We start from the raw sequence: 14083 nt of genomic DNA, 5'->3' as shown, positions 1-14083 counted from the left end.
TAGTTTTTATCCATTTTAATGAGAAAAAAGATAAAATAGCAATGAAACAGTTTCAAACAGGTTAGTACCCTGGTTCTGCCAAAATTAAAAAAAAAGAAAGGATGTCAAAACAGGTTATTGGATAGTTACAATCATTAATACATTGCATATTGTTGTCTTCATAGTAGTTATTCAGGGGACAAGATGCAGACATGATAACTTGCCTAAACAATATTAGTACAAACCTTTCTTCTCAATGAACTTAGAGAAAGTAGCTGTATATCTATCCTATCTCGTATATGCATATGTATTTTTTCCACAACAAAACAGTCCTTTATTTATATTCCCCTTTTTTGTTTTGTTTTGTCAGAGATGGGTGTTCCATTGCAGTCAGAGCAGCTGTATTTGGAGGAGTCTTTAAAGGACCTTTTCATACTTGATGCCAGTCCAAAGATTGTAGGTACTTAAATTCAGCAAAAATAACTGAATATAGTCCAACAGTCCATAATAGTAGTGAGTTATCAGCACAACTGGCAAAATGTCCAAGGTTGTTGACTTGAGCCTTTTATAGCTCAGCATATTAATATAGCTTTACTTTTTATACCTTGTGGTTACACTTTTCTACTGGATGTTTAAGACCATGTTAAAGCAAGACTTATATAACTAAAAATGTAACTTTTGCTATCTGACAGCTACATACATTTCTGTATAGTTTCTTCAATAAAAATCTGTCACATTCCTGTTGCTTATGTGTCTAGGAGTAGAATTTATGGGTCACAGAAATACACTCCATGCTAGACGCTGTCAAGTAGTTTTCCAAAATGGTTATCTTAATTCACACTCATATGAGCAAGTTTCCAGTGACTCCATATACTCATCACTACTTGATGATATCTTTCTTTTCTTATCCAGGCAGGTGGGTGTGTAGCGGTCTCACATTATAGTTGTAATGTGCATTTACAAGATGTTTAATGTAGGCGAGCAATTTGAGTATCACTTTATATGTTCTTCGATCATTTATTTACTTTTACATGAGGTTGTTCAAGTTTTTTCACCTATATTTTTCAGTTGAGTCATCTACCTTTCTCTTATTGACTATAGATGTTCTTTATATATTCAGGTTATAATTCCTCTGCCAGATAGATATCTATATCTATCTATATATCAATATATCTATCTATATCTGTATCTGTATCTATCTATGTAAAACAGATGTCTTCACAGGTCACCTATGTCCTAAACTCTTCTTCTTAAATGGACATAGATCATATTGGTTTAAGGACCAAGCATATGACTTAAGTTTTCTTAAGTCATCTCATTAAAGATCTTATTGTCAAATAAAGTCACATTCTAAGGTATGAACTTAGGATTTTTTTTTTCTTTTTTTGGTTTGTTTGCTTTTTGAGGCAGGGTTTTACTGTCTAGTTCAGACTGGCCTTGAACTCACAGCAATCCTCTTTCGAATGCTGGGATTACAGGTATGCACCACTACACCTGACTCAAAAATATGAATTTTGATGGTGACATAACCTAAACCATAACAGTGAGATAATACTAAGAAAATGTTAGAACTTTTCATTTATTTTTCAAAAGCTAAGACTTTATTAATGTTAAATAAATGGATTTAGAGTTGACTATATCACTTAAATAAACTTAAATCTAAGAGACATGGCTAAGAAATTATTCCTGCTACACAGGCATAGCTAAAGAAGTTTGGAGGACAATGATCTAAGGCTTTGCTACAAAAGACAAATGAAAGAGTTGGCAAGGAGAGCATGTAACTGGTGTTACTCTGAGCATGAAATACTAAATCTGAAAGCAAAGTAAGGGAATCGAGGGCTGGCAAGGGCTTGGGAGCTGTGTGGATTAGCACTGAAAAGGCAGAACAGCTGGGATGGTGACTGGGATAACCACCAAGATGACAAGCTTCAGCCTGCAATGTACAGTAGGTCGCATGACCCTTGCCGTCAGTGACAGGTTCTGTTAACTCAGGTGTGGCCGAAGACTTGCACTGATTGATGTAATCTGTCCAGAGGAGGCACATGCCACTCAGGAGGAGCATCTGCTTAACCAGTACTCAGGTCACAACCCTCTCCCTTGATGACCCCAGAGGGACCACCCTATCATCCCAGTGTGAGGAAGACGTGGGGCAGAGCACATCCTTCCTTGTGACAAGTTAGCCTTTCCTGTCATCAACCAATGAACCTAGGGTCATTTGTTTCTGCAGCTAACTTACCTTATTCTGACTGAGTGTATATTTTTTCCTATGTACAGAACAGATAATGAAACTATTTAATAACTACTCCAGCATGAATGTAGACCAGTATGGATAAGTGTCAGCTGGAATCCCCTCCTGTGGCATCAGTTAGGCTTTAGCTGTTGGCTCTTGGGGAAAGGTGCCTGAGGAAGGGCCGTGGCAGCCAGAACAGCAGCTGGTACAGAGGCATTAGTGCTTGCTTTGGCAGCACATACACAGACATTTCAGCACAGCTGTACCAGCGCTTCTGACCTGCAAACAGAGGTCTTTCTTAGCTAATCTCCTTAGCCTGCGATTTCTCAGCACAGGATCCTCACTTTAGATGGGTCAGCCAGAAGTTGACTTTCTTTCACATTCCATTAAGTTTCTTAGACTTGAGCATCCTGACATTGCTCCTCCCTTCCTTCTCCTCTTCCTTGACTTAATACAACTCCCCAGAATATCTCAGTAACATACTCAGGCTCAGGAAAAGGAAAGACACTATCAAATATCCATCAGATGTGGGTTGTAAGGGACCGCAGATCATAAACAGCAAACCAGTACTCAAGTATTATGAACACTACTGTTGACCTGCCAATTTGTCGATTACTATTCAACTATATTTACTAAGTAAAGCTACCAGCAACTCCAGCACCTGTTTCAACAGGGGTGGCCTGTTGTCTTCCGGTGCCGAGGATCAAATCCTCACACAAGCTAGGCAAGTGCTCTACCAGAGAACTACTCTCCCAGGCCCAGAGCTGGCGTTTAAGAGACAGCTCAGAGGGAAAAGGGTGATTGCACACAACATTTGCCAATGTGTGACGTGCCTCTCAGTCGGAAAACAAACCTGCTTCACTCCACAGAACTGCTATATAGAAACTAAGCTTTATTCTAAAGTGGAATAGAGTGCCAGAGAGTTCTAGTATAGTGAATCCACGTGCTTATGCTGCAGTGCTCTTGAAGGACGGCAACTCCTGGAAGATGAAGGTGCTGGCAACAGCCATCCACCGCCAGGTGCCACACTGCTTTAGATTCCTTGGTACTGTAGCCTGCGCATCAATTACGCAGAATATGATCCCACATCTCTACTGTCATTACGTGATATGTGTGACATCACATAAGCCTAGAGAATTAAACCCTCCCAGTAACAGAAAGTGGTGTTTTAAAACATTCCATAAATGCCACATTTTAGTCAACTGTGCAGTGCCAACCCCAGCTCAGAGCCTGACTCAAAGGCAATATTATTATTATTATTATTATTATTTTGTTGTTGTTTGAGACAGGGTCTCACTATGTAGCTCAGGCTGGCCTTGAACTCGCTAGGTAGCCTAGACTGACTTCACAGCAATCCTCCTGCCTCAACCTCCCAAGTGCTGGGATTACAGTTGTGGACCACCACACTCGGCAAAGGGAGGTATGTGTGTTGAGTGAGAGAACAAATAGCTCAGAAGATAAAAATACTAACTCATTCATTTACTGGGAAGATTAAACAATGGCAACCACCATGATCATTTCACCCCTTACCAGTTTACACCCAGTGTCACTTGGGCACCATGTGTATGTACTGACTATCCCAAGCACCCCTCGGGCAGGTGTCATTTCAACCATTTGATTTCTGTATTGAATAAATTTGATGAATTTGTTGTGTTTGTATTTCTTGTTATATTACCTTATAGAAATTAATGTAAAATGCCTTTTTGGTTCACCCTATATTTGAATAATTGGACCGGTGAGTGTGAATGTCCTTTGATAGCTAAAATTGGAAAGTAGTACCCAATGCCTACTATGAAGTCATGTAAATTTCTTTAAAAGGCACATTTATATGATTTCTGTTGATTTCTGCACTGTTGATGATCTTTATTTATAATGCTACTTAAGACCTATGCAGCGATAATGTACAATTACTGCAGCCATTTAGGAAATTCATTTGAATTGGAAAGTTTCTAAAAGGTTGTGAAGGAAATAAAATAGCTGTCCCAAAAATCACACTCTTTATTTGCAGGTGGTTACTCAGTACTTATTGACTTTGCTTTACACATAATTTGCAGAAATTTAGCCAGGGAAACTCAAAGTAGCAGAAGAAATTTAGAAGAGCTAAAAGGCCTTCGGTTCAGGATCATGGGGGGGCTCAGGGCCTGGAGCCAGGTAGGTGGGGACAGTCACCTAAAAGAGGACCTCAGGTAAAGTCAGGAGTGGCAAGAAGACAAAGCAATAGTAGAACCCTATGTAGACTGAGGCACAAGTCTGAAACACTGGCAAGTTGAAGCCACATAACAAGAAAAGAGCCTAAAGTTCAGAATCTGAGGAGCAGATCAACTAGCTTGCCCTCACATCCAGGACACAGGCTCTGGGTCTACTCTGCCCTCCTCTGGAAGCTTTGTGTCCCACAACGTGGCACTCCACTCCCTGTTCCCATTTGGGTCTGGGACAGAGCCAACACTCCTGGGGAAATCATTCATTCACTCATTCATTCAGTAAACTTTGTGTGCCACCCAAGATGTCAGAAGAGATACATTAGGGAGTAAGATGAATTCTTACTGCCTGCAAGGAATTTAGTCTAGCTGGAAAGATAACACACAAATACACACACACACACACACACACACACACACACACTACAGAGGTAACCACAAATGCATCCTTCCATACTGAGAACAATGCTAGGAAGGAAAGGTACAAGATGCAGGAACAGAAAATAAGGGGAAGGCTGCCTTAGATGGAGAAGTCAGAGAGGTCAGAAAGGGGTTCTCTGTAGAGGAGATGCGGAGCTAAGATCTGTCACAGTTAACTGTCTGAGGATCATCAAGAACAAGTCTGTAGACTAACAATGTTGGGAATACTGACCCATGGCAAGGCAGAATGGGACAGAGAAAGGAAGTGTCCTTGGAAAGGGAGACTCCCTCGGAAGTGCCCTGTTAAGAGCGTGGATCAGTGGCCATCATAATCTAAGTGAGAGATGCCAACCTTGCGCCAGGGTGGGGAGCCTATAGCGAGGAGCTAGGGTTGCTGTGATGGATTGAGTGGAGTCTGAAGTTTAGTCTGCCAAATTCCTGGGATCCTCCTTATCGTCAGCTCTTCCTAGGAGGATATGCAACAGGTTCCAGTGGATACAGACAACTCAATTTCAAGCGCATGGAAAAAGTAGATTCCAAATTTAGCATACACACAAACAGGTGCACATGCCCCCAGCCCTTCATGGAGAGCAGCCTACAGGACATGGTGTAATTGCTCATTTCCCAAGATCCCTGGACACAAATCAAGTCTGGGTCGGCTCACTGGTTAAAGAAGCCAAGGAGGGTGGTGCACCTGAGACCTGTCACTCACCCTGCGAAAAAATTTTACAAGATGCTTAAAGGAAAATTGTTCATTTACTGTACACGGAAATTTACCTCTTACCTCTTCAAAGTTTTGTTCAAGAGGACCGTAATCAATATTTCACATTGTGTCTTACCTTCAGAAGTCACTTTATAATTGGTCACTAGCTGTCGGAGCCCTCAGAAAGTTCCAACTGCTCCACACCGTACGAGCTGGAGGGAGGGGCCGAGGTGATGCTTCCTGCCCGGGACTGGAGTCTGGACGGGCTCTAATGGAAACCACCACCTCCAGGAGAACTCGAGCCGGCACCCACTAGGGTGCACCGCGGGGCCCCGCCCTAGGCTGCTGAGACTCGGAGCCCGCGGAGGGGCTGCGACCGTGGGCGGGCCGAGGGCGTGGCCGGAGCGTGGGCGTGGCCGGAGCGTGGGGTGGCATGGGCGGGGCCTAAGCGCGCCTGCTCAGTTCTCTCTACTCGGGCGGCAGAGGCGACTTGCGGGAGCAAAGATGGAAGACTACCAGGGCTCGGAGGAGGTAACCGCCCGGCGGCGACTGGAACGAGGGGCGGGAGGCCGAGATCTCTGGACTGGCGGGCGCAGCCTTGTTGGGGTACCCTTGGCTGCCTTCTTCCCACGGCTGGCTGGCCGCAGCTCCCCGGCCAGGGGCTAAGGACCCCGGCGCCCCGCAATCCACCTGGGCTCCGCGGCGGCCGTTCCCCGGCCTGGAGGGCGCGGGGCCTGGCCTCCACCCCTGCCCGGGACCGGCGGAGAGAGCGTCTGAGCTCGAGGCGCCGGGGAGCCTCGCCCCGACCCGGCCTCGCAGTCCGCGGCGTCCACCGGGAGGATGACATCACTCTGCCCTTTATCCCGGTTTCGGACCCGAGTCCGGCCCCCACGGTGCCCCAGGTCCAGGAACCGAGGGCTGGAGCCTGCACTTTTAACGCAGAGTCCTGAGCAGTTTGCATGCGCGATATGGGCGTACAAGACCGTCGCCCAGTCCGTTCTCTAGGGGTCTGATGTCCAGGCTGCACGCCAGATGCAGGCATGCAAATAGCACAACCTGCCTTTGTCTTCGGCACCGCACCTTGTCCTTGCTGCGCCCACTCCCACCCAGCCAGCCTGCACGAGTACATTTTATTTCAGCTTGAGTTTGAGATGTTCGTAAGATTAATTCTCGCGGTAGTGGTGGGTGTTATTGCCCCATAGGAAGTAAAGTGCGTAATTATTTGCCAAACAGAAGGTGGGGCGCTGTTAAAAGGGCTATTCCTTCAGTCAAAGAAGAATTCAAGGGGCTGCGATGTGGCTCGGAGGTGGAGCTCTTGCCTCGCTTACACAAGGTCATGGGTTTGATCCCAGCATCACCAAAAACAAAACAAAACTTAGAAGAATTCAGTGAACAGAGCTGATGGCCGGGCTGCTTAGAAGAATTGCTCATCCGGGCTGAGGAGATGGCCCAGTAGAATAAGCGCTTGCCTTATTGAACTCAGGCAAGCACAAGGGCCTGACTGAGTTCAATCCCTGTTTGGGGGGGGGGGGATTTCAAGAAGAGTTGCTCATGCTTTTCCTTCCTATCTTTGTTGAAATTCAAACAGCTCCGTACTATGTGGCCTGTCAGAAATAAGAACTATAAAACAATTCGGTAAGGTTTAATAGTTACCATTTTTGAAGATTATCTCAGCCAGGAATATTTTGAGAAAAAATTCGTTTTAAGGATTTTCACTAGATTTTGTTTTCACCTAATTTCCTAACACAGAGTTTCTATAGCAGTGTCACTAGTGTTTGCATGCTCATAGCAACCGAGTATGTAGGACAGGACACAGTGCAGGAGCCGCTACCAAAGGAAAAGCGGTCCCACTTAAGATTGGAAAATGATTTGTATTATATTAACACCAAGTAAAAGTTTTTAAAAAGGAAACAGCCTTGGAAGAGAAAACTCTTTACTACTGCATTCTAATTCAGGCTTTCTTGAGCGAGGTGGCTAAGTGATTCATTATTCCAGACAGAAGTGAGCTATATGGGAAGTGAAGGGCTGTTTAAAACAAGATAACAGCCCTGGGAGGGACCATAACCGTCCCCTGCTAGGTTTGCCTTTGGTGATTACTAGATTGTCCCAGCGCCCTACTAACCCCTCAGCTATGCCTGTTCTGCATGTACTCCAGTCCATGGGTATTCTACTCAACTTGGTCAGCTTTCTTGCAGTTGAAACTGTCCAGTGTTTTCAGTCTGCTTTACTTTCCACTAAAATATCGTATCTTTTCATACGCTAGCCAGGTGGAAGATTATATAGGGACTGTCCTCTATGGTTTAGGATCACTCTAGTCACTTGGAAGAGATCTTTAAGCTTCTAGAAATTATTTACTCTAAGATACTGTGCATTTTCCTTAATGTGGTAATCTGATTTTGTTTCCAAGTATGGCTTCTTTTGAATATAGGGAATTGAGATAGGTGGCAAGACCTTGTTCCTCTGAAAAGAAATTATAAGAGGACAGGGCCGCCCTGGTCAGCAGCCATGCAAAGAGGAAAAAGCAGGGCTTCCTGCCCTTATTCCCCCAGAGCCCAGGGCCTGCCCTCTCCATAGCATGTCCTGAGCTAAGGAGAGTGGAGACTCAGCATAGTATGTGAAGAAGCACATTGGCAAGCACCTCACAGATGTTACTGTCCCATGATCTTTTTTTCTTTCCCCCCCGGAACTGGGGATTGAACTCTGGCCCTTGCATTTGCCAGGGAAGTGCTTATTCTACTGAGCCATCTCCCTGGCCCCTGGCCAATGACCTTTATCTATTTGAATCTACCATATGTAAAAAGTAAGGAAATCTCTACTTCAGGCCGTAGGTTGCTACTGGCAGCCATCCTCCCTCATCAGCTGCTAGTTAGTCTTCAAGTAGGACGGCATGCTTGCTGTAATCCCAGCACTCAGGAGGCTGAGGCAGGAGGATCATTGTGAGTTCAAGACCAACCTGGGCTACAAAGTGAGCTCAAGGCCAGTCTGGGCTGCATAGTGAGGCCCTGTCTCAAAAAGACAAAAAAAAAAAAAAAAAAAAAATCTGAGCCAGGCATGGTGCCACTTCCTATAATCCCAGCTACTAGCGAGGCTGAGGCCAGATTGTGAAATTCAAGGACAGCCTGGAAAACTCAGTGAGTGAGACACTGCCCTAAAATAATTTTAAAAGGTGTAGCTTAGTGGTAGAACACTCACCTAGCGAGGTTTCAGTTCCCAATACCAAACGATCATCATCTAGGTATAGTTTAATCATTGTAAATTTTGTGACTAATGGTAGCTTTAAAAAAGAAAAAAACAGGGCTGGCGAGATGGCTCAGTGGTCTAAAGCACCTACTTAGAACAAGCTTGGCAAAGCACAGGGACCGCGGTTCAATCCCCCAGCACCACATGCCAGCCAGCCCTGCCCCCTGGTGGGCTGAGCTGCCCCCCCCACACACACATACACACAATAAATAAATAAATGTTTAAAAAAAAAAAAAACACCTCTTTCAGTTTTATACCTCCCTCCTATCAGGGAAGAAGGACAATATAATAAATGCCTAAGCTGATTCAATTAATTTCTTCAAGTCAAGTAATTCATTAAACACCGTACTGATTAATGATCTCAACAGCCAGTTGAAATGGAAGGGGAGATGAATGCTAGTTTATAGTGAAGTTTTAGACTGTAGCATGATTTAAACAAAGCAAGGGCTGGGGAGATCGCTCAGTAGAATAAGTGCTTGCCTGGCAAGTGCAGAGTCCTGAGTTCAATCCCCAGTACCTCAAAAAAACCAAAAAAAAACCAAAAAAACCTTTAAATTATATACACATGCTTTATCTAGTCCTACTGCGGCTTGGCTTGATCCTAGAGTTCTTTGGTGCTTGGGGCCATTTAATGTTTCAGAGGCTCCTTGTAATACAATCCTCCATAAAATGAACAGCCTAATAGATAATTTCTAAAATCTTCATTTCTAAGTTATGTTCTTACCTAAATTTGCATTTATTAACGGAAACTGCTTTTTAAAGTAAATCAAACTTAACCTAATTTTCTTCCTTACAGACTGCTTTTGTTGTTGATGAAGTGAGCAACATTGTAAAAGAGGTAAGAGAAATGCCTAAGTGATAGCTTAGATGAATGAGAATACTGTACCAGTTAAATACTGCTTTGACATTGTGTTAACGGTTATTGACCCCGTGTGTTTTACTATTTCAAATAAGTTTTACAAGAAAAAAAAAGAGCAGTTTTACCTCATGACTATTTTGGTAAGATTACTCCCAGATTATGGTAGGTACACATGTTATATTGGAAGGGAAATTTTATGTGACATTATTACTGACCATTACCAAAGCTGGATCATATAAAGCTGTTCCCATGGAAGCCTCACGCCACACAGATGTTTCCAGTGTGTAATGAAGACTACAAAAAATGTAACGACATTCAGACCATCAAGGCCTGGTGATGCAGGTCTTACTGCATTCTTAAACTGTCCACATTGTTATAGGTCACAGTACCTTCCATAGATGAAGAGGAAGCCGAGAGACAAAAGGGGTATTTGTTCATTCATTCACTTATTCAGAAAATACCCTGGAGAGGATGTGCCAGAGGCTGACTTCGTGGAGTTCACAGTCCAGGAGAGGAGGGCAGACCTGTCGGATACTTGCCATGGAAGCTGGAAGCTCAAACTTGAGTGTGCTGAGTGTCACAGAAAGGGCTCCAGTCAGAGCATTTAAAGGGGGAGTTTGAGCCCATTTAGAATGAATACAATGAAAAGGAGGAACGGAGCTTCTAGGCTGTGGGCAGCACGGGCAGTGGCCTGGGGAGGTGGACGTCCTTGGAGGGTGAGAGGGAGCCAAGGAAGCAGGTTGCTTGAATGGTGCAGAGGGCTGGGAGTTTCTTGGGCACAAATAAACCCAGAAAGTTCTCCTAGTTGGCTTCCCTGCCCAGCTGAGTGAGTACAGATACTAAGCTAAGAGCCATTAGATGGTCTGACGTTCAGGGTGTCACTTGCGATTCCCTATGTAATTGGCAATTGACTTTTATTAATGATAGCAACAAAGAACCACAACTTAGTTCTGTGAAAACTACCCTAAAGCAAAATTATTTTCTCCTCTACCATATGGCATTATTTAATATTAGATACAAGGAAGGTCTGTAAGTTTACTTTTTACTGTTTTTTCAAGTGTGATGCTTTGTTTGAACAGGTAGGGAGCAGGAAAGTACATGGTTTGAACTAGGATCAGGAAGAGTTGGTTAGGAATCTGGTTTTGCTGCACTTGTATTAATGTTGACTTGGTCACCAGCCAGCAACCTAGGAGGAACCAGGAGGAGCCATGGGGACAGTGCTGCTTTCACGTGTATCGCTGTTGAGCAGCCCAGCTCCCCACCCCCACCCTAGTAGGTTAATTCTGTACTCAAGCCTTGTTAAATATCAGATAGTAGGAATCTGGGAAAGTCCAAACGTGGAGGAAGCTTTTCTTTCCGTCCTGCAAAAGTGAAACTCGAAATATCTTGAGGACTGCAGAGATGGAGCTTTGGCTTGAACAAAGCTCCCTGCCTCCCTTGACAACGCCAGAACTAGTAATACCCTTGTCCCCTAACCCAGGACCCCTGGCCTCTGGCCACTTGCATTCTCCAGCCAGAAGGGAACAGATACGGCAGAAGATGTGGAGGAACCAGGAGCTATGTCATTGTCACTGCATAAAGCCACAGGGTAGACGGGAAGGTCACGAGGTGGAAATTGAGGTGGCTCCCTGTAGAGTTTTATTCCTTAAAATGTTTTTATTTTTATTTTAGGTCACATGTATCCCAAAAGCTCAGTTTTCTGGTTTCCAGTGTAGTAGGTTAGAACGGAGTAGAGAGGAAAGCTTAGATTCAGACCACTGGCATCAGCATGAAGAGGGGTGCTGACCGGAAAAACCCAGAAAGTGACAGGATGGGAATCTCAGCAGAAGTAGGACAGGAAGAGGGACCAGGAGCAAAGAGGGAAGTTCAAAATAAGTTCCATCACAACTACGGTTTGGAATGTAAAGGACTATTCTTTATTTAGTGTTCTGAAAACTGTACTTAGGTAGCAGTATATTCCCAGAAAAGACATTTGAATACATGACTACTTGGGTAGATTTGTCCATTGTCAACTGTACAAATAGTAAAAATTCAGCTAGCATAGTGTTAATATATCTTAATCAATATTGGATAAAAACATCTAATATATTTTTAAGAGAAACTTGTGTATGTCCAGATATTTGTAGTGGCGCTGAACATTAATTGGCTCAAGATGTTAAATACGTTTTACAGATTCTGTGTAACTATGGATCTTTCAGCCAACATGACTCTTGTTTAAATGCAGTAGAACACTGGTAACCAAAGGCTGTATTTTTTTTTTTAATTTTTATTTTTTATTTTTTATTTATTTGAGAGAGAGAGAGAGAGAGAGAGAGAGTGTGGTGTGTGTGTGTGGCCAGCTCAGCCCACCAGGGGGTGGGGCTGGCTGGCATATGGTGCTGGGGGATTGAACCGCGGTCCCTCATGCTTTGCCAAGCTTGTTCTAAGTAGGTGCCTTAGACCACTGAGCCATCTCTCCAGCCCCAAAGGCTGTATTTTTTATTTTATTTTTGTGTGTGTGTGTGTGGCCAGCTCAGCCCACCAGGGGGCGGGGCTGGCTGGCATGTGGTGCTGGGGGATTGAACTGCGGTCCTTGTGCTTTGCTAAGCTTGTTCTAAGTAGGTGCTTTAGACCACTGAGCCATCTCACCAACCCCCAAAGGCTGTATTTGCAAAGGATTCCTGAGGGATAAAAATGTGCATCTTACATAAGCTTCATGTCAGCAGTTCTAGGCGGGCTGGCTTCAGGTACTGACTGGCAGACGTGTGGTTCGTTGTCTGCCTGTGACTGCCATGATTTGTCTTCCAGGCCATAGAGAGCGCCATCGGTGGCAACGCTTACCAGCACAGCAAAGTCAATCAGTGGACCACCAACGTAGTGGAGCAGACTCTAAGCCAGCTCACCAAGCTGGGGAAGCCATTTAAGTACATCGGTAAGGGACTTTTGTTTCTTGTGGATTTTAAAAACACTAATCAGAGGTGCCAGAAAAGAGCCAAATTGGCAATTTAGTGCCTGATGCAAAGTAAGTTTCTCCCAGGAATAGTTTACTTATGTGGCACGTAGTGCCATATACTTGGCCTTTTTGACTGCTTGTACGGGGGTCTGCTCTTAGCTCAGTTGTTTAAGCGCCTGCTCATGCAAAGGCAATCGGGAGCAGGATACTGCAGTTCGATCCCCAGCTCTACCTGCTTTACCAGACCTGCCCTTCAGGCAGCCTGAACCACCAAAAAAAAAAAAAAAAAAAAAAAGAAGAAGAAAAGGAAAATCCTTCTGACTGCTTGTATGACTGAAGGGTGAAATGATTTCCTCTTAGAGCAGGAAGTGGGAAAGGAAGGGAAGTAGGTATTTTATCAGTAGAATTGGACAAAGCAGTCTGCCCCGGTGCTGGGGGTGTTTCTCTTAGCCCATGCTTCCAGTACAAACTGATCCTCTTATCCTGGGGAGTTACTGCACATACAAGACCATGTACTGCATCTACTTTGTCCCCTTCTCTTCCCATGTCCCTGCTCCCAACTCTTGTTCCCCTTCCCCTTTGAAAAAGTTTCATTTCCATTTTTTCCCTTCTTTCCATCTCTTGTTCTCCCCTCTCATTTGAAAACGATCTCCCAAAGTCCTGTTTGTCCTTTGTTTTTTGTTTTGTTGTTTCTCATAAATTTGTGTGTTTCACACAGAGTAGGTCTTGAGATGGGCTTACTCACAAGTGCTTCAAGTTTATCCTTTATAGCAGAGTAGTACTGCATTGTGTATAAACCACATTTGCTTTATCCATTCATCTGTTGACATGGGGCACCTTTCAAGATTTAGCTATTAGAAACTAGATTGCTATACATAGAGGTCTTACATGTCGCTGTAATATGCCTTTCTTTTGGGAAGATTCTTAGGAATAGATGCATCAAATGGAACCTCAAGTTTTAGGGTTTTTTTTTTTTTTTTTCTTCCCTTCTGTTGTTTGAGACAGGTTTCACCATGTTCAGGCAGGCCTTGAACTCACTATGTAGCCCAGGCTGGCCTCCAGCTCACAGCGATCCTCCTGCCTCAGCCTCCCAGGGGCTGGGGTTACAGGCATATGCCACCAGCCTGGCTTAGTTTTAGTTTTTTGAAGAATCTCTACACTTATTTCCATAGTGGTGGTGTTCTAATGTACATGCCCACCAACAGTGTAGTTCCTTTTCCCCTATAGCCTCATCACCATATGTTACTTGAATTTTTTTTTTTTAGTAAGGGTCTACAGAGTTTTCACTATGTAGATTGGACTCGTAGTGATCCACCTGTTTTCAGCCTCCCAAAGAGCTGCGATTACAGGCGCGCAGCAACAACACCCAGTCTCAGTCGCCATCTCAGTGCGCCCTGAGGGCGAGGTCAGCACAGCACACTTGGGATTGAACCCTAGCCTCTGCATCTGCCTAAGCAGGCTCTTTAATCTGATGAGCTATTTGGCCGGCTCAGCTACTTGATTTCTTTTTTTTTTTTTTTTT

At 44.2% G+C, this 14083-nt stretch overlaps 2 protein-coding genes across 6 annotated transcripts in view; one reads left to right on the top strand and one right to left on the bottom strand.

Moving 5' to 3' along the window:
- Sytl3 (synaptotagmin like 3) overlaps positions 1-5863 on the bottom strand; it is a 116846-nt gene extending 110983 nt beyond the window's left edge. For all 5 annotated transcript variants that reach the window (XM_023712241.1, XM_023712244.1, XM_004628514.2 and 2 more), the window contains exon 1: positions 5667-5863. The gene's annotated coding sequence lies outside the window, so the exon portion shown is untranslated. The remainder of the gene's footprint in view (positions 1-5666) is intronic.
- Positions 5864-5983: 120 nt separating this feature from the next.
- Dynlt1 (dynein light chain Tctex-type 1) overlaps positions 5984-14083 on the top strand; it is a 9477-nt gene continuing 1377 nt past the window's right edge. Inside the window, exons 1-3 of the mRNA XM_004628510.2 lie at positions 5984-6061; positions 9567-9608; positions 12417-12540. Of these exons, the coding sequence (XP_004628567.1) occupies positions 6035-6061; positions 9567-9608; positions 12417-12540 (193 nt within the window). The 5' untranslated portion in view covers positions 5984-6034. The remainder of the gene's footprint in view (positions 6062-9566; positions 9609-12416; positions 12541-14083) is intronic.

The sequence above is a fragment of the Octodon degus genome, unplaced genomic scaffold (genome assembly GCF_000260255.1).
Source record: "Octodon degus isolate 3935 unplaced genomic scaffold, OctDeg1.0 scaffold00024, whole genome shotgun sequence".
Classification (NCBI taxonomy): Eukaryota; Metazoa; Chordata; class Mammalia; order Rodentia; family Octodontidae; genus Octodon; species Octodon degus.
Note: the sequence above shows the minus strand (reverse complement) of the source record. Positions and strands in the feature narration are given on the sequence as shown.